Below are 21,493 nucleotides of genomic sequence, written 5' to 3'. Positions count from 1 at the left end.
AACTAACATATTTAACTAACCTATTGTGAAATCGTGATGTGTCTACCTTCATATCTTTAATATTTGTCCCCTTATCCCCATTCCTACAGCCAACACCTTAGTCCAAGCTCTTATCACCTCTCTTTTTCCACTACTACTGCAATATCCATCTAATTGTTTGCTTTCCCACACCCACCTCCACTTTCTACCCACTCCAATACGCCCTCTCTCTACTCAGTTGCCAAAATGACTTTCTTAAAGCACAATTGCGTCTGTACATTCTATTCAATACCAGTCCTCCCTCCTACCTCCAGGTTAAAAAGTAAACTCTTCTTTTTGGCAATTTAACTCTTCACAGCCTAGTCCTTGTCTACTTTTTTTGGTTTCTTGTGCTTTTTTCTTCCCTGTACATTCTGTAATTCAGCTACATCGGCCCATTTGCTGGCCCTAGCACAAGATACAGTAAGCTCAAATACAAATTCTGATTGTCTTTACTTAATCCTTACCATTGATCTCTAGAGAGACTTTGATGTTGATAAGGTGGGTGGAACAGTGGATAGAACCCTGAGCCTGGAAACAGGAAGGCCTGAATATAAATCTCACTTTCCACAATTACTGACTCTATGATTCTGAGACAATTGACTCTCTGTCAGATTCACTTTCCTCAACTATAGAATAAGGAAAATAATAGCTAATTCCTAGGGTTGTTATAAAGATCAAATGAGATAATATTTGTATCTGTTATATAGTTTCTGTTGTTCAGTCATACCTGATACTTCATGACACCATTTGGGGTTTTCTTGGCAGAGATTCAGGAGTGTTTTGCCATTTCCTTCTCCAGCTCAATTTGCAGTTGAGGAAACTGAGGTAAATAGGGTTAAGTGACTTGCCTAGGCTCCCACAGCTAGTAAGTATCTGGAGCCAGATGTGAACGCAGAAAATGAGTCTTCCTGACTCCAAACCCAGCACTATTTACTACACCATTTAGTTGACATATACTAGATGCTTTTTACAGGCTTGTTTCCTTCTTACAATAATTCTTTACTCCTTGATATTATTTTCTCTCTAGGCTTTCATGACCCTGCTTCCTCCAGGTTCTCACTCTATCTGTTTAAATGCTTCTTCTCAGTCTCCTTTGATAGAGTGTTATCTAGTATAAGTCCAATAACTGTTGGTCCCAAAGCCCTGTCCTGACTCTCTTCCCTTAGATATCCATAACCTTATTCCCATCAGGGTAATGGCCTAACCAAGGAATAAATTCTGGAATCCCAATAGCCTTGCCCTTGCCAGGGGGATTACGACCATAGAATTCTAAACTTTGAAGAGAATTTATAGATTATTTAAGCTGGGAGTTCCCAGTATTTTTTTATGTTGAAGAGATGAGTGCTCTTTTCCTGTAACATAGCAATTAATAGAAATGGTAAAAAATTTTAGAGTGAAATGAGGTTTGGAACTAGGAGAAAGTGTTAATGGAAAGTTCTGAAATCAAGATGGGGGGAAGGATGCTGGTTTGGAAGATCTGGAGTCATGTCTAGTGACATCTGACATTTCAATGTTGGTATTGCATTGTGATGACCCAGAAATGCCTTCATGCTATAAGAATGAGAGAGAGAAGCCTCAGACTGTGCCCCCATTTCAAAGGCTTGTGGCTATAGACAAAGCTTTGGGCCCAAGAACATGAATTTAATTAAGTTTAAACCCTGATCTACCTATACCAATCCAATGCCCTCATTTTATAGGTGGGAATACTAGCAACATTGAATAGTTCTCCTTTAGGTGAGTAACATATCTGGGACCTGATAGCCAGTCCAATTCACAATGGAATTTGAAATGACAAAAACACAGTATATTTCTCCTAGTGCAAAGGTGCGACTTAAATAAAAATAAGTCCTACATATTTTGTTTGTTGTTTTTTGTGGACCAAGTACTTTGAGACCAGAATGTTTAAAGACATTTCTGGATTTAAATTTGCAGGGGTATGCTGGGTCCAGCTTATGCTGGGCAGTGTCAAATGATAGCTGTTCAGAGTGAGCATTCTCACCATAGAAAATGCTACAAATCAGGGTTTGATTTATAATAATAATTATTATTATGGTGATTGCCTAGACCTAAGAAAGTGATGGAGAAAATGTTAATAATGCATATTAAACTTAAAAATATCTTGTGGATAAAATGCTGGAATTTCCCTCCCTAAAGAGCTGATTATTAATCATTTGCAAGCACATTCCTAGTTGAAAGATAGACACTTGAACCTGGGGGGGAGAGGTTTCACTAGTTGAGGGGGAGGACACTAGTTGAGGTATCCTTTCTTGAATTAATTCTACCTTTAGATGATAACAAATATATCTTCTTTTTGTTCTTGTCTTATGCTAGATACAGATATTCACAAATCATCTTTGCTCACAACTATTATGCAACTAGAAATTCTTAGGCCAAAATCTACAAGAAACAGAAATTTGATGGGAAAATAGAATATATCATACCCATCAAGTCTCTTAAACCCACATTCAAGTCTTTTTGTTTGTAAGACTTTCATTTTTTGAACATTACCAGCATTTTTAAACTATTCAAAGCATCTTTGCTTGTAATTTTAAATTTTTATCAAAATAACCCACAACAAAATTAAAAACAAACATACTAGAAAAGCAGGCTAGACTTTATTAGACATATTATTAATTTTCCACTTACATCTAATGCTAGAAAAGTCATCGGATCTTTTTTCTAAAACATCAAACTAAATAAAAACCCTGAAATTTCCTGGCAAAGCAGATACTGCTTCCCATGTTAGATTTAGGTCTGTTATTGTTTTTAGGTTGCTGTTGTTATGACCTGATAGTAATGCATGAGATGCAATGAAATGATAGAATATTTTTACTGATACTACCAGAAAATAATGACCTATTTCTCCACAGTGAAAGTGTTATATAGTTCCACATTTTCTATCACATTATTTCCATAAAAGTTGACAATATTTTACTTGTTTTCTGAATCCTGGAATTTATTAGTAAGCCAATTTTACCATTTCTTGGATTCCTTTTCTGAGGCCACATTAGAGTGATCTCTGACACCATGACTTGGAAATGGAATGGGATAACAGTACAAAGGAGTTAATGGACGAACCACATGTTTAAATACCACTTCTTTCTGCTCTTCTTTGATTGTCTGCCGCCATATCGACTCCTTACCTTGAGTTTGGTCAGGAGGAGTTCATGATCCTCAAGTAGCTTCTTGGTCTCATCTTGATTGCTGCCAATTTCCAGAAGGTTGGGACAGGATTCAGCCAGTTGGAGTTGTACCCATTTTCCACTCTGGAAGTAAAAACAAAAAACAAAACTCAATTTATTTAGGTTCTACCTGTTTCTTCCTCCTCACCTTACATTTCTTTCTTTCTCTGTCTCTATCTCTCTATCTCTGTCTCTCTCTCTCTCTCTCTCTCGCTTTCTGTTGCTGTCTCTGTGTCTCTGTCTCTCTGTCTCTGTCTCTATCTTTGTCTCTGTGTCTCTGTCTCTCTCTGTCCCTGTCTCTATCTTTGTCTCTGTCCCTCTGTCTCTCTCTGTCTCTCCTCTTTTCTCTCTCTCTCTCTCTCTGAGTCTCTGTCTCTCTGTCTCTGTTTCTCTCTCTCTCTCTGTTTCTCTCTCTCTCTCTCTCTCTCTCTCTTTGTCTCTCTCTCTCTCTCTCTCTGTCTCTCTGTCTTTCTCTCCTCTTCTCTCTCTCTCTCTCTCTTTGTCTCTCTGTCTCTCTGTGTCTCTCTGTGTCTCTGTCTCTCTCTGTCTCTCTGTCTCTTTGTCTCTCTCTTTGTCTCTGTGTCTCTCTGTGTCTCTGTCTCTCTCTCTCTTTGTCTCTCCTCTCTCTCTCTCTCTCTCTCTCTCTCTCTCTCTCTCTCTCTCTCACACACTCTGTCTGTCTGTCTCTCTCTCTCTCTCCTTCACTCTCTCATTAACATTAAGATGACTGATTTTGGCTTTTGAATCTTAGGTAATGCCTATCTCCCAGGTGGTTGGGAAGCTCAAATGAGATAATATGGATAGCATTTTGCAAATTTTGAAGCCCAGTCTAATATGAAAGTAGATAATTGCTTTTATTATGCTACATACCCCTCCATTTAAGAATAACCAGTATACCCCCAAAAAACTTACAAATAGATAAATGAAAGAAGTTGGCTATTATTTGCTAAAAAGCAAGAGATTAAAGTTTCACCAATATCTAAATTTTCTAGGGACACATTTGGCTAGTTCAATTAAAATGAGATCATAGAATTAGAGCTGGGAGAAACCTTGGAAATCATCTTGTCCTAGGCCTTCATTTTACAGAAGAAGGATACAGGTTCCAATTGACATAAATTCATCTTATATACAATTTTTGCTGATCACATCTATTACCAAAAAAAAAAAAAAAGTAAAGAATACTAATGTACCAGTTGTGTTACAGGATACTCACACAGCTGCTGGAAATTTAAAATTCAAACATCTAAATAATCCCAAATAAGGAGTTTTCTTGCTTTCCTTATCCATAGTTACAGTAGTATTGAGCCAGTTATGTCACATAGTTTGGTTTTCATAAGCATTTTTTTAGTCTTCTTCAATTATTCTGTTAACTGATTCATAATTACGTGACTGGGCAAGACATAATAAGGGAAAGTTAGGAATAAGCATCTACTAAGAGATTACTGTATGCCAGATACTTTACACAGGTCTCATTGGATCTTCACAACAACCCTGTGGGTGTAGGTAGATGTAATTATTATCCCCGTTTGAACAGTTGAAAATGACATGTTCAAACCTTAAGTGAACTGCCTAGGATCACACAGCTAGAAAATGTTTCAGGTAATATTTAAACTCAAATGTTCCGGACTTCCAAACCTCTAAATGGCGGAAAGAATACAAAGATGTAGTTCTTCCCCTTAGGAAGTTAGTCATCCATTTGAGGAATCATGCACTTCAATCACAAATGAAGTAGAGAACCATACTGCATATGGACAAGGCACATGGGAAGATCAAAAGTATTTTGTCTAAAACTCCTTTCTCTCCATGAATGTTGTTTAGTCATTTTCAATCATGTCTGACTGTTCGTGCCCCATTTGGGGTTTTCTTGGCAAAGACCCTGGAGCAGTTTGCCATTTCCTTCTCCAGCTCATTTTACAGACAAAGAAATTGAGGCAAACGGGGACAAGTGACTTGCCCAGGATCGCACAGCCATTTGAGTCTTTCTGACTTTAAACCTGGCACTCTATCCACTGCACAACCTAGTTGCCCTCTCCATGAGGATGCTTAAGGAATTTTCCTTGAGGAGGCAGAGCCAAGATGGCAGAGTAAAGGCAGGAACTTGCCCAATCTCTCCCCCAAACTGCTCCAAATTCCTTTAAATAATAACTCTAAGCAGCATTTAGAGCATCAGGACACCCAAAAAGCCAGAGTAGAATGTTTTCCAGCCAACCACAAGTTAGAAGCTCAGCAGAAAAGGTCTGTGACTACAGGGAGGTAGTGCAGCCTTCAGTCCAAGTGAAGGGCATGCTTGTGCAGCTGCAGCTGACCCCAGCCCCAGCCTGCCCCGACCTCTGAATCAGCCCCTGTATTGGTGGCTTCCAGACCTCTCAGCCCAGGGACACCAAGGAGAACCTGGGAAGGTCAGCAGAAAAGGCCTGTGGAACCAGAGTGAAAGGCCAGCCCATAATCCCAGGGCAGGCCCAGCCCTGCCCCCAGCTTTGGAGGACCCCCAGTGTCAGGTAGGTGGGACCTCTGAATCAGCAGCAGTCCTGGAGGCTTCTGGACCCCTGAGCCTGGGAACACTAGGGAAGTCAGTGGAGAGGGCCTGTGGCAACAAGGTGGGAGTCTGGTGTGCAGTCCTAGCCCAGTCTGGTCAGCAGAGCCCCAGCCCAGCCAGCACACCACATCTTATAGCTACTGTGGGGCAGGGACACACCTAACTGCTCCAGGGCAGAAAAGAGTGCTGGTTCTCAGATTCCTAAAAAGATTTCTGAAAAGAGCAGCACAAAACCCCTGAAGCCCGGGACAATGCACCCTCCACCCTGGAAACAGAGACCCACCTTACTAGACAATTAAAAGTCTGAGCAAAAACCAAAAAACGGTTTCTCACCATTGAAAGTTATTATGGTGACAAGAAAGATCAAAACACACACTCAGAAGATTATAACAAAGTCAAAGCTCCTACATCCAAAGCCTTCAAGAAAAATAAGAATTGGGCTCAGGCCATGGAAGAGCTCAAAAGGGACTTGGATAATCAAGTAAGAAAGATAGAGGAAAAATTAGGGAAAGAATTGAGAGAGGTGCAAAAAGAAATACAAAAAGTGAATGAGGAGAAGAATCCCTTAAAAAGCAAATTGATCAATTGGACAAGGAGGTACAAAGTTCACTGAGAAAAATGCCTTAAACAATAGAATCGAGCTAATGACTTTGTGAGACATTGAGATACAATAAAGCAAAAAAAGAAAAAAGAAAAAATAGAAAAAAAGTGAAATATCTCATTGGAAAAATAACTGATCTGGAAAATAGTTCCAGGAAAGATAATTTTAAAATTATTGATCTATCTGAAAGTCATGATCAAAAAAGGAGCCTGGACATCATCTTTCAGAAATTATCAAGGAAACTGTCCTAAAATTCTAGAACCAGAAGGTAAAAGAGAAATTGAAAGAATCCACTGGTCACTTCCGAAAGAGATCCCAAAATGAAAACTCCCAGGAATATTATAGCCAAATTCTGGAATTCCCAGGTCCAGGAGAAAATATTGTAAGCATCCAGAAAGAAACAATTCAAGTACAGTGGAGCCACAGTCGGGATAACACAAGATTTAGCACCTTCTACATTAAAGGACCTGAGGGCTTAGAACATGATATTCTGGAGAGCAATGGATCTAGCATTGCAACCAAGAATCTCACCTGCTCAGCAAAACTGAGTATAATTCTTTAAAGGAAAAAAGTGGTTATTCAATAAGAGAGAGGATTTTCAAGCATTTGTGGTGAAAAAATCAAAGCTGAATGGAAAATTTGATTTTCAAATATAGACTCTGGAGAAGCATAAGAAGTTAATGAGGAAAGTGCTAACATAAGGAACTATAAGGTTTCTCTGTTTACGTTCCTACATGGAAGAATGATATTGTTACTTATTAGAATGTTCTCATTGTTATGTCAGTTAGAAGGATGATATAAATACAGAAGGCACAGGTATGAGTTGAATATGAAGGGATAATATCTTTAAAATAAAAAGATGAAATTAAGAGGTGAGAAATTAAGAGGGGAATGTTCTGGGAGAAAAGGAAAGGGAGAAGTTCAATGGTACAAATTATCTGTCATAAAAAAAGAGACAAAAAAAAGTTCTTACAGTGGAGGGGAAGAGGGGGAGGAAAGGGGTAGTGACTGAACTTAATCTCATTAGAATTGGCTTAAATAGGAAATAATACTCACTAAGGGTATAGGAATTTATCTTAGTCTGCAGGAAAATAGTGGGACTGGGATATGAGAAACAGAAGAGGATGATAAAAGAGAGGGCAAATTGGGGGAATGAGTGATTAGTAGCAAAACACTTTTGAGGAGGGACAGGGTGAAAAGAGAAAGAATAAATGGGGGAAAATACAAGTAGCAATAGTAATTGTAAAAAAAATGTGAAGCAAGTTTCTCTGATAATGCCTCATTTCTCAAACACAAAGGGAACTGAGTGAAATTTGTAAAAAATAAAAAAAAATAAGAGCCATGCCCCAATTGATAAATAATCAAAAGATATGCAAATTCATGAATATCTTTTGAACTAACAACACCACTACTAGGCATGAATACCAAAAGAAATTTGGGGATGTGGGGATGGGATGGGAAACAAAACAAAAAAAAGGAAAATTACTTATGTGTATAAAACATATTCATAGAAGCTTTCTTCTCAGACAAAAAAAATATATATAAATTGAAGGGATGAACATCAATTGGGTAATGGTTCAATAAATTGTGACATGTGTTTGTGATGAAATGTTATTGTTTTCTGAGAAATGATGAGCAGAATGCTCTCAAGGAAAAAAAAAACATGGAAAGTCCTCTATAAACAAAATGAAATATATACACAAAGTATATACAAAGTAATAGCAATTACTATTGTAATGACTTTATTATTACCATCTGTAAATGACTTTGCTATTCTTTATAGTACAATCATCCACAACTACTCTGAAGGACTTATGAAAAATCCTATCCATACCCAGAGAAGGAACTGATTGTATCTGAATACAGATCAAAACATTTTCTATTTCTTTCACTCTCTCTCTTTTTAATTTAATTTTTCTTGAGGATTTTTATTCTTATTAGGGCGGGAGATCTAGATTTTTCTTTTACAACTTGAATTTTATGGAAACATTTTGCTTAATTTCACAGGTGGCTTTTTAATTGTGGGTGGGAGAAGGGAGAGAATCTAGAACTCAAAAACCTTAAAAAAGAATTAAAACATTGTTTTGAATATAACTGGGGGAAAATATTAAATAAATGAATATTTTTTTAAAAGCAACTTTCCTTGAAACATATTTCTCTATTAGACCTCTCACCTGTAATTTACTATCACCCATACTCAATTCAAAACAAAAGCTCAGAAAACATCAGTCACCCTGTTATAGATTGCCTCTTTCCCTACCATTAATCTAAGGTACCTTCCCAGAGATTATTAATCATTTCCTTGTTTTTTACATTAGTTTGTATTTTGCTACATTTTGTATTTCCTATTTTTTGTCTTGATTCTCTTCTCATAGTTTAAGCATCTTGAGGACTTCTTGCTTCTCTTTTCATCCCAAGCAAGTATACAGAAGACACTCAATAAGTATAACAGAAATACATTTTTCATGAATGCAATTTCAGGTTCATCTTCCTTTTCCCTTCCTTCATTTTTCATATCAAACTTTTTCCAGTGCAACTTTTTGTCTATAGAATCTTTAAATTTATTCTGATCCTTATTTATTTCTAGAGCAAAACATTCTGTCCAAAGAACGTTTTGTCTGCTTATGGAAATGTCAACATCTATAAAATGGAGGTTTGTACAATACAAACCTTATTGGCTCCTTCTTAATCAGTATTAAATAATCACATAATCTTTCTATAAAACCACACAAACTAGCCAAGCGCCAAGCTAAGCTGTGTTTGAAAAGAAAGAGATAGGATACTTGGATAAGTAGGACAAAAAATGGGGATATAGGGGAAATTTTTGTTTAATAAAATTGAAGTCATATTCCATTATTTTTATATATGGCCTTGACTGCTGAACTAAGATCGAGAATGAGGCAAACAAGGGATCAAACCAACTGATTTTTCTCTTACTCTAAAGGGAAACACCGTTTCTCCATTTTTATTGAGAAGTATTTAGCATCCATCACACTTGCCATGTAAACACTGTCCAGCTGCTCTGTGGCTGTCTTTTCCTTGACCTCCCTTCTATCTCCTCCCTCATTCTGTTTCCTTGAAGGAATCACTTTTTAAAGAATCAACAACTGAGAAAACAAAGCAGCAACCCAGAGGCAGGTGGGCATGGAAAAGTGAATTCCTAAAGAGAAATGAGAGAGGAAATGTGCCTTTTTCCAGGAATATAATTAATGTGATAATATTACATACAATTATATGTGATATATTATAAAGTAATAGTAAATGAATATATTAAATAGTAACATAATAGTAAAATTAATTGTAATTTTGTTATAATAAATTTTTCTGGAATATAACTAACACACTGGAAATAATTAAGAAGTACATGCACTTTTTTTCACATAGAGATTTCTGAATTTGGATTTTTTCCTTTCAAAAGTATCCAGAGTAGCACCAGGAGATTGTTTGATCTTAAGGTAGTGGTAAGGTCAATTCAATTCAATTCAATACTATAAATATTTATGGCCAGAAAAACCTAGATACAGTTCGAGAAAAAAATATTTTCATAGTTTGGAATATAATTTGAAAGTTTCCATTTTTAAAAGAAATCAGCCTATGATTTCTTAGAATATATTTTCTGATTGGCATTCTCTTGTCTTCTCTAAGGATGCTACGTATTTGGGGGCAGAGATAGCCAGAGAAAAGGCAATGATGAAAAAATATTTTTATTTGCCTACTTCTCTGTCTGGAACCAAATTTATAAGGTTCTCAAAGCATCATCAAGTCACATGCACATTATAAAATCTTGCTACTTCAGTATCAGGCTTCTTTCTCATCTCATCTTATCTCCCTGAAACAGAATCTTTGGTAAGAGAGAGATAGAACACTGTCCTGTGTGTTCAGAGACCAAATGTAATAGCAACAACAACAGGAAATGCACCTGTGTAGAAATACTTTTCAGTCTTTTTGTGTTGAATCATTTTTCTCTGTCTAGTTATGGTTTCTTCTCTATGAGTTTGCATATTACTGTACCATAAACAGCAACAACGTTCAATGAAATAGAACAAATTGTCCAACATCCATTAAAAGACCAAAAGGAAAGTTAGTCAGGCCATCAAATCTTGATGGTTCTCTTGAGAACGAAAGATAAACAACAACAAACAGAATACAGAATGATATTTGGCTAGAATCACTGATTTGTTTTCAACTTTTCCCTTCATTAAACAGTACAGTCTTTTGGAGGCGAACTATCTAAAGCCAAAGAAACGTTTTAAAAATCTTTGCAAGTCTTTTTCAAGGGGAATGAGTCACTTCATTTTGATGGAAGATGTCTTCTCAGCCTGAAGCTACATTGTCAAATATTAGAAGGGCTTATTGGAGATGAAGCCAAATGTTAAAGTCCTAAGTGGTATCCAACTCACCATTATTAAGGAACAAGGAGGTAGTGGTGTCCCTAGCACTCTTTTTTTTCTTCCTCAATATTGTGACTAGAATTAAAAATTTTCTTTACCTTGCCAGACTGAGTGCTGTACAGAGGTGGGTACAATAAGGGTATAGGACCTTCACAAAATCTGTATCCTGTTCTCCCTCACACTCAAAGAACATCATTCTTCAACTTTTAAGCACTCTCCCTATCTCCTACGACGAGCCCCCCGCCAAACTGTAAGCATGATCACAAGACCCCTTCCTTCTGCCCAGATAACAACCTTCCTTCCCACTTTGTTTAGTCAGAAAAAAAAAAGCTAGAAAAAATTCTAATAAATTCTGGGGCAGAGATACTATCATCTCTTTTTGTTTTGTTTTCTGGCTAAAAATACATTCCTTTCTTTCACTTTATCATATAAAAAAAGAACATGCTAAATTGTCTTGAATTTGCTAGTTTACTCTTAGTTACTTGAAGCAGAAAGATTTTTTCTCTATATTGTAAACTGCTGCCCCATGTGGAATGTTGATGGGTATATATCATCCAGCAGTTAGGCAAGCCTCAAACCAAGAAGTGAAGAGAAGATTACTGAGAGTGAGTGAGAGAACTGTCAGCTTACCTTCAAGATAGCTATGACAATCCTGGAGTCCCCAGCTTGCACAGCGACAGAGCTGACTGTTGTTGTGGAAGGCAGTGCCCCAGAACTCTCTTGGCTGGACATGGTACTTTCGAACCACAGTTTATTCTTTAAGGCAGCCTCTGTACAGATGTGTCTCTCCTGGTCATTTCAGAAGGCAGCAAACAGGGTTACTTGGATTCATTCAGGGAAAGATCTCAGCTAACACTGATTAGTCTGCCAAAGGAAAGAACAGGAGGTTAAAAATAGACAACCCCATTGAGTTTATCATTCTTGAGAGAGAAACGGAGCATCGACACACCCCTAGTTTGGTAGCATTAAGCTGTCTGAGTTTTTTTTTTTTCCCTGTCATTATCTGAAGGGTAGAGGATGGCCCTGAGCTCTGTGAACATCATCTGACACTCGATAAGGAAATGGAAAAACGATATATGCAAATGATAATTTTTTAAAAATCTAGTTTTGTCCACTTGTAAATTGTGGACTTTTAAACCAGCAAGCTATTGTCCTGAATCCTGATCTCCAAGACTTGTTTGCTGTTACGAGTGCATATAAAATTATGAAGATTTGCTTAAAAAAAAATTACAGTACTTGTTTTTTTCCACTGAATTGCTTACTGCACAAAACTGTCAGTAATATATTTTTAGATCAATTACCCCTCCCCAAACCCATCATCCCTTTCTTTTCCAGCCTCTATTACCAAAACCATATCCACTGATTCAATTTCAGAATTACACTTCTTTTAGAAGAATTGCATGGAGGAATTGTTTTTAAAACTTATATATACAGATGTCTTTCATATTTAGTATTCTTTCAGAATAATGTTTCCACAGCTCATTTCCCTGTTATATCTTCTAACTTTTATTGTTAAAAAAAAAGTGTGTTTTTAACTGTAAACTTTTTGATTATCACAAAAAAGGCTTTTTGGGGGCCCCATTAAAATTCAGCACTATGCTTCAGAATAAATTCCCCCCTTCCACATTACTGTGCAGATTAATCATAGACAGTTTGAAATCATAGTACCAGATGAGTAGATTAATCCTAATCCTAGAAACTAGGAGTAAGCTACAAGTTGCCTGTGGTATTAAGCAGCAGCTGCTAGATCCCCCCAACAGAACAGCTGAGGGTGACACTAAACTTTAGGTTATAGGTCACTGAGAAAATGAGAGAGAGAGAGAGAGAGAGAGAGAGAGAGAGACAGAGAGAGAGACAGAGAGAGAGACATACAGAGAGAGAGAGACAGAGAGAGAGACAGAGACAGAGGGAAGGGAGGGAAGGAGAGGGAAAGACAGGCAGAAAAAGAAACAGAGACAGAGGGGTGAGAGAGAGGGAGAAGGGGAGGGAGAAAGAAAGAGAGAGAGAGACAGAGAGACAGAGAGAGAGAGAGAGACAGAGAGACAGAGAGAGAGACAGACAGAGAGAGAGACAGACAGACAGAGACAGAGAGAGAGGGAAGGGAGGGAAAGAGAGGGAAAGACAGGCAGAAAAAGAAACAGAGACAGAGGGGTGAGAGAGAGGGAGAAGGGGAGGGAGAAAGAAAGAGAGAGAGAGACAGAGAGACAGAGAGAGAGAGAGACAGAGAGAGAGAGAGACAGAGAGAGAGAGAGAGAAGAAAGGGAGGGAGGGAGGGAGAGGGAAAGACAGGTAGAAACAGAAACAGAGACAGAGGGGTGAGGGAAAGGGAGAAGGAGGAGGAGGAGAGAGAGAGAGAGAGAGAGAGAGGAGAGAGAGAGAGAGAGAGAAGAGAGAGAGAGAGAGAGAAAGAGAGAGAGAGAAAGAGAGAGAGAGAGAGAGAGAGAGAGAGAGAGAGAGAGAGAGAGAGAGAGAGAGAGAGAGAGAGAGAGAGAAAGAGAGGCAGGAAGGAGAAACATGGGGAGGTAGAGGTGCAGAGTCATAAACTGGCAAAACCATCAAGGAACTGGAGGAAGAATAAAGACGAGGAAAGAGCTGTAAATAGACAGTCTTAACTGCGATCCACCTGATTCTTCTTGTCAAAACACCTCAGCTCCCTGTAAAAACATTTTAAATTTTGATGCTGCTGTTTAACACATTTAAGTCTGTACAATTATCTTGCTCTGCTCTGACCATAGTCATGTACTTAAATTAAAAGAAAAAGAAGGGGGGAGGGAGGGATGTACACACACACACACACACACACACACACACACACACACACACACACACCTTTTTATTCAGCAATTCTGGTTTCTCTAAAGGGCATGGCACAGCTTTTCAGCAATTAGATGACCATGACTGGCGTTTCTCTCCCACATTCTAGACATGAAAACTTCTCCTGGAACCCAGAGATCAGGCTCCAGGAAGTTTATATGATGTCATGAACACAGGGAGGGGGAGGTGGCCATGGCTGAGGAGAACAGGCTCCAAACCTGCCAAATTGATAAACAGGTTGACTAGGAGGGGCGCCAAGATGTGGGAAAAGATTATAAACACAAATATTTCATGCCAGGAAAGAAGTACTTGCAAGAGGGTCAGCTTGACCAGAAGGTTAGAAGGCTGGCTCCTTCAGCTAAAGCGATTGAACAAACACTTGGGCCATTTGAAAAAAATGAAGAATAAACAATCTTGAGCTAACTGGGCTTAGGAAAAGACTGGGTTGACAAGTTTTGTCACAGGATACTCACAACAGACACCAAAAAATCCCCAAGTAGTAATGTTCCAACATCTGGATAAATGCCAATGGGAACAGCAAAGGATGGCTTACACACACAACTACACATATCACATATAATTTAGCCACATGTTAGCTCAGATACCTTGAGTGTAGTGGGTATTTGCTGCCAAGGTGTAAGAACCTCAGGCTAAGAAATGAGCGGTTGTGTCCACAAGACCATCATTAAGATATGTAATTATATTAGGGCATGGAATACACAATGGAATTTCTAGAGCTCAGATTCCAGAAGAAAGAATGGAGGGAAAAAAGAAATTGAGGGATTATTGCCAGAATTTAAATGTCAGGAAATCAGGAAGGAATCTATTTGAACATGAGATTCAGCCATCAATTCATTGGAGGACTTTTCCTCCTATGAAGGTCAGTGTTTTTGCCTTTTTAAAGAAAAAAATGATATTGACATAAATAGATTCATATATTATTTATTTTTGTTTAGCTTTAGTAATAATGCTTTGGCTTTGTGTAACATGTTTCTTTTTTGTTTTCCTTATTAATTTTGTTATGTTTTAGGATATCAAGCAATCATTTTCTCCCTCCTACTTTCCCCCACCTTTTGAGAAAGAAAGGGGTGGGGAGGGAGGGAAGAGGAAGAAAGGAAAGAAGAAAGGAAGAAGGAAGGAAGGAAGAAAATGAGAGGAAGAAGAAGAAAAGGAAAAGAAAAGGAAGACAGAAAAGAGAGAAAGGGAAAAGGAGGAAGGAAAGGAGGGAGAAAGAAAAAGAAGGAAGGCAGAAAAAAGAAAGATAGAAGGAGGAAGGTTTAGATATTATCTTTCTTTTATGAGGTGGGCAGCATTCAGCTTTGTCAGTTCTCTGGAATCAAGATAGATCATTTCTTTGATCAGAGTTAAGTTTTTCAAAACTTATTTTTACAAAAGTGCTGTTATAATACATATTGTTATAGTTTTCTTCACTTCATTCCATATGTCTTGCATCTTTTCAAAACATAACATCTCAATGTTATATTTGTCCTTGGCTCATTTTGAAATTCAAATTCTCAGTTGAGAAAGCTTTCAATATCTCATGTGCATTTAGACCTTTGCAATTTACAATATACTCTACTTGCTGCTGCCCCATGAGACAGGGAACATAAATATTATTATCTCTGTCTTACAGATGAAGAAACTGAAGCTTACCAAGGTTAATTTACTCAACTACCTTCACACAGCTAACAAAAGGCAAAGTCAGGCCTTGAACCCCAGTTCTGGTTAATAGTCAACTAAATAGATTCATCTTATCCTAGCTCCCATATTTTGTCCCCTTTCACTTCTCCCTCCCTCCACTTAAATTGGACCTTTCCCCCTCTAGATGCTTAGGTAGTTTGACAGTCTTCCCTCTGCAAGTACCTAAATGATGACACATTTAAGTGGATTTTCCAGCTCATGGAGAAACCCCAACTATTGTTCTTCAGCTTGTATAATAGCTGATTACAAATTGTATTATTTCACTCTATTTAAGTGATTTGAAATACTGCCAGAATTTTAAAAAATAGTACACTCATCAAATCTGAATTATAAGAACTGAAAAGAAACTGTGGTACTAAAAAGCTTTTGAATTATGGCTTGTTTATACTCCATCTACCATGACCATCAAAAAAATATATAATTCATTACAGACATTCTAATGTCCTTTGAAGTTTATGGAGAATTTCATAGATATTATTATGTTTCTTCCCTTTATCTTCCTGGAAATGGTAGATGCATGCTAGCTAAACATTAGTAAAATATTCTCCAGAGAGAACCAAAAAGTTATAACCAGAATCTATAGAGTAAAATTCTACACATTTGAGGAAATATAAACCACAAACCATATGAACGTATTTTGCCAAAAAACTTGTAAGACTTATGAGTATATGTAAAAAAAAACCCACATTTTTCTTGTATCCCCTATGAGGGCTATTTCTTTAATTACAGGGAATGGATCTTGGAATCTTTGAGTAGTTTCCTTAAAGTAGCACAGTAAGTGGAGTCAGTAAGATGAGTTCAGATCAGACTTCAAACATTTAGCAGCTATGTGACCCTAGGCAAGTCACTTAACTGATTGTCTCAGTTTCCTTATCTGTAAAATGAGTATAATAATAGCACCCTCCTCCTAGGGTTTCTTGTGAGGATAAAAGGAGAAAATATTTACAAAATGCTTTGTAAACCATACTTTACTACTTATTGTATGCTTACTTATGTGATTGACATGAGCAAGTCCCTGAAACTTTCTGAGTCTATTTCTTCATTTGTAAAATGGGAATAATAATATAATAATAGCAACTGCCTTACAAAATTGTTGTGAAAATGAAATGAATATGAAGCATTTTCCAAACTTAAAAGTAGTATAAAAGCATATATATATATATGTATATATATATATACACATGTATATATATATATACACATATATATGTTAAAGAAGTATAAATTTAAGTTATCGCCATCACTGTAATTACTCTTAACTCATTCTCATCTATTTATGCAGTTCAAATTAAAACAGTTTCATGATTTACTATTTAATAACATTCTCTTCTTTCTTCTCTTCTTTTTTCCTCTTCTAACATATACCTAAGCAAGATACTTGATTTTTGAAAGTCTTATTTTTTCTTCTACAAAAATTTGATAATTTTTATAAAATTAGATGACTTTGAAAATCCATTCTAGCTCTAAAATCAATAAACTCTTATCAATTAACATAAAAAATAAACAAATCAGAATGAATCATTTTTTAAAGAATGCTTAAAAGTTCTTTAATTCATGGAATATCCATTTTTTCCCAAAAAAATTATATTCAGTTTTGTTGGGTAGATGATTCTTGGTTGTAATTCTAGCTCCTTTTCCCTCTTGAATATCATATTCCAAGACCTCAGTTCCTTTGATGTAGAAGGTGCTAATTTTTGTGTTACCTTGATTGTGGCTCCATGATACTTGAATTTTTTTTCTGGCTGGATGCTTGCAATATTTTCCCCTTTACCTAGGAGCTCTAAAATTTGGCTATAATATTTCTGGAAGTTTTCATTTGAGTATTTCTTTCATGGCTGATTGGTAGATTCTTTCAATTTCTACTTTATCTTCTGGTTGTAGAATCTCAGGACAGCTTTCCTTAATAATTTTTTTGGAAGATGGTATCCAAAGTCTTTTTTTTTTTATCTTGGCTTTTAGGTAGTCTAATAATCTTTAAATTCTCTCTTATGGATCTATTTTTCAGGTCAGTTTTTTTTTCAATGAGATATATTCAGATTGTCTTCTGCTTTTTTCATTCTGTTGGTATTGGTTTTTTCTTTCTTTCCTTTTTTATTTTAGTAAACTTATTTATTTTTTTAATAATAGCTTTCTAACTTCCCAAATATGCAAAGATAATTTTCAACATTCACCTTTGCAAAACTTTGTGTTCCAAATTTTTTCCCTTCTTTTTCCCCTATCTCCTAACCCAATAGAGATTAAACATGTTCAATTCTTCTAAATATATCTCCATATTCATTATCCCGTGTAATAAAAATCAGATCAAAGGGGAAAATGAGAAAAAAACAAGCAAACAACAATATCTAAAAAGATGAAAATATTATGCCTTGATCCACATTCAGTTTTCATAATTCTCTTTCTGGATGTGGATAGCACTTTCCATCACAAATCTATTGGAGCTGTCTTGAAACACCTCAGGGTTGAAAAGATACAAATCTATCACAGTTGATCATCATATAATCTTGTTAGTGTTACATACAATGTTTTCTTGATTCTATTCACTTCACTTAGTATCAGGTCATTTAAGTCTTTCCAGGCCTTTCTGAAATCAACCTGCTGAACTTTCTTATAAAACAATAATATTTCATTACATTTATATACCATAGCTTATTCAGCCATGAATTATCCCCAACTGATAAGTATTCATGGAATTTCCCATTTCTTGCCACTACAAAAAAAGGGCTGCAAAAAACATTTTTGCACATATGGGTCCTTTTCTCTGTGGGAGTACAAACCCAGTAGGGACACTGTGTGGATCAAAGGATATGCAAAGTTTGAGAGCCCTTTGTGCACAGTTCCAAATTGTTCTCCAGAATGATTGGATCATTTCATAACTCCACCAACAATATATGTGTTCCAGTTTTCCCCCATCCCCTGCAATATTCATCATTATCTTTTCCTGCCATCTTAGGCCAAGCTGAGAGGTATGAGATAATAACTCAGAGTTGTCTTAATTTGCATTTCTCTAATCAGTGATTTAGAGCACCTTTTCATATGACTACAGATGGTTTTAATTTCTTCATCTGAAAATTGTCTGTTCATATCTGTTGACCATTTATTAATTGGGGAAAGGCTTGAATTCTTATAAATTTGAGTCAATTCTCTATATATTTTAGAAATGTCTTTATTAGAGTTCTTGGATATAAAATTTTTCTCCCAGTTTTCTGCTTCCCTTCTTATCTTGGTTGCATTGCTTTTGTTTGTACAAAACCTTTTTAATTTAATACAACCAAAATTATCCAATTTGCATTTCATAGTGTTCGCTAATTCTTCTTTGGCCATAAATTCCTTCTTCTCCACAGATCTGAGAGTTAGACTATTTCTTTTTCTCCAAATTTGCTTATAGTATCACCCTTTATGTCTAAACCATGAACCCATTTTGACCTTTACTTGGTATACAGTGTTAGGTGTTGGTCAGTGCCTAGTTTCTGATATACTATTTTCCATTTTCCCCAGCAATTTTTGTCAAATAGTGAGTTCTCATCCCAGAAACTGGAGTCTTTAGGTTTATCAAATACTAGATTACTATATTATTGTGTCTTATGAACTTTACCTATCCCACAGATCCACCACTTTATTTTTTAGCCAGAACCAAATGGTTTTGATGACCACCATTTTATACCATAGTTTTAGGTCTGATACAGCTTCCTGTGAATTTTTTTCATTAATTCTCTTCAAATTATTGGCCTTGTGTTCTTTCAGATGAATTTTGTTATTACTTTTATAACCACAATTTCTTGGCAGTTTGATTGGTATGGCACTGAATTAATTTAGGTAGAATTATAATTTTTATTACATTTGGTCAATTTACCAATAAGCAACTGCTATGTTTCCAATTTAATTTTATTTGTGTGAAAAGTCTTTTGTAATTGTTTTCATAGAGTACACTGGCTTTGTTTTGGCAGGTAGACTCCCAAATATTTTGTATTACCTACAGTTATTCTAAATAGGTTTTCTCTTTCTATCTCTTCCTGCTGGGCTTTGTTGGTATGAATCAATTTTTGTCAGACTAAAAGTCCAAAGTTCTAAAATTTTAAAAAATGACATTGTTTCTTTCCTAACACTTCAAGCCTAGATTTCTCTGCTTGAATTTCAAAGCCCTCTACTTGATTTAAGAGGCAATTGGGTAGTTTAGCAGATAGAGTGTGGGGAATGATGGAGTTTAAATCCAGCCTTAGGCATTTACTGTGTGACTCCGGGCAAATCATTTAACCTGTTTACCTTAATCTACCAAAGAAAAAAATGGAAAAACACTTCAGTATCTTTGCCAAGAAATCCCTGTGGGCAGTATGGTGTATGGGGTCACAAAGAATCGGACACAATTCAACTTAACTGCCACCACTACCACATTATGAGTTATTTAACCTCAATGTTCTTCCTCAATTTGTATCTTTTACTATTGTAAAATGGGGTCCTCAATGCCCCTCTAATATGTTATGCTCATTCCTGCCTCACTCCTTCTCCTGATCTGGAATGATATCCTTTCTACTTTCTCTAACTCCTCCCCATTCTTCAAGGTTCAACTCAACTAAAAACCCATCCAAGTCTATTATGATTCTCATTGATTTCTTCTCCAATTTCCTACATTTCAGTCTGCATCTGCTCTCTCCCAGACATCCCTCCTCAAATCTCACCACTAAGCTGTTAACTCAAGTCTTGACTGATCCTACCTCCCCAATCTCTTCTCCCCTCTGTCTAGGAGGTGGAGTACTAAATTCCTCCCAATGCCTTTCTTTAATAGAGGGCAGAAATTGCATCTACTGTTCTATCAGTTTCAACCCCATGGAATAAGGTATCCCCTGATTTCTCTTCCTATCCCCAAATCTCACAACTCTTTTCCTGTCTCCTTTTGTGAATTGTCTTTCTCCATTAGAGTGTGAATACTTTGAGGAACAGGAACTGTTTTTCTTTTTCTTAGCATATAGTAGGTGTCTAATAAATGTTTATGGGATTGGATCTCTTAAAGAGTTTTTAGTCTGTGCTTCAAAATGGCATATTTAACTACCAGTCCTATATTACTCAATATAGGTGCAGCTAGGTGGTGCAGTGAGTCATGGAAGACCTGATTTAAATGTGACCTTAGATACTCACTGTGTGACCCTGGTCAAGCCACTTAACAGTGTTTGCCTCAGTTTACTCATCTGTCAAATGAGCTGGAGAGGGAAATAGCAGAATACTCCAGTATCTTTGCCTAGAAAACTCCAAATGGTATCACAGAATAGGACATGAATGAAATGATTCAACAATTATGAATGAAATAATTGAAAACAATTAAATCAATAACATTAGAGAATAACAATAGCAAGTTTTATTCCTGTCACAACCATGGAAATAGGTGTATATTTACAGTATTTTAACCTGTAATATATTTCTTTAAATTTGTCCATAACTCACCATTTTCACAGGACTCATGTAATTGATTTTATATGATTTTAAGTTTTTTGGTATTTTTTTTCCTGAAGAAAATTGTGCTATTCAACTCATCTAAAATGAAGTTATTGGTGATTTATTTTCACCTTTTTCTTTTGAAAAATCCCTTTTTATCTTTCCAAGAAGAATTAACCAGGATGTTTGACTCCATTTGCCCCAGTAATATTTTTTTTTCATTGTGAAGATTTTTGTGATGGAAATATTTTCCAAAAGCTTTGGGGCATCTGTAACTTTGATATTTTTAGAGAGTATAGTGTCCTATTACTTACAAAGCCACCTTCTTCATATCAATATTCTTCTGGCCCAATAGTAGTCCTTGATCAAATTGTGTAAGTCCAATAGAACATAGAATGATATAATAGATGTAATAGACTTAATAAATATTAATGCCAAAGAGCAAATCAAGGAATGAATGAGCATTGGAATACTTGTAACTGTAAATTTTCTCCAATTTTCCACCGATACCCTGGCCATACAAAAAAACACTTTCTAAGAGAACAGCCAAAAACATTAAGTCCTGTATTTAACTCAACACCCAACTACAAATCATAGAAAGAAAACTTTGTCAAGTTCAAAGTACATTTGGCCAACTCCAAGTATCATTGTTATTTAATTTCTTGCAATGCATTTTACCCCCAAAGTGACATGATAGTTGATATCAATACTGTGGTCAATTCATTACTTGCATGTTTCTCTTGAAAGGCCATATTTACAACAACGATAGATAATCCAAAACAAGATGAATTGTAGTTATCTTATTTTGTCAGAGGGTCTGGAT

General features: G+C 36.3%; 1 protein-coding gene across 3 annotated transcripts in view; it reads right to left on the bottom strand.

Moving 5' to 3' along the window:
- Positions 1-13,656, bottom strand: part of CCDC141 (coiled-coil domain containing 141) — a 255,951-nt gene extending 242,295 nt beyond the window's left edge. The window contains exons 1-3 of one of the 3 annotated variants that reach the window (XM_051986120.1): positions 13,561-13,656; positions 11,362-11,595; positions 3,165-3,287 (exon numbers count right to left, since the gene is read on the bottom strand). In XM_051986120.1, coding sequence (XP_051842080.1) covers positions 3,165-3,287; positions 11,362-11,463 — 225 coding nt within the window. In that variant the 5' untranslated portion in view covers positions 11,464-11,595; positions 13,561-13,656. Of the gene's footprint in view, positions 1-3,164; positions 3,288-11,361; positions 12,534-13,560 lie in introns of those variants that run through there. The other 2 variants (XM_051986121.1, XM_051986119.1) reach the window with 2 other exon arrangements.
- Between the last annotated feature and the right edge of the window lie 7,837 nt (positions 13,657-21,493).

The sequence above is a fragment of the Antechinus flavipes genome, chromosome 3 (genome assembly GCF_016432865.1).
Source record: "Antechinus flavipes isolate AdamAnt ecotype Samford, QLD, Australia chromosome 3, AdamAnt_v2, whole genome shotgun sequence".
In the NCBI taxonomy this organism is placed as follows: Eukaryota; Metazoa; Chordata; class Mammalia; order Dasyuromorphia; family Dasyuridae; genus Antechinus; species Antechinus flavipes.
This window is presented reverse-complemented; position numbering and strand designations above follow the sequence as displayed.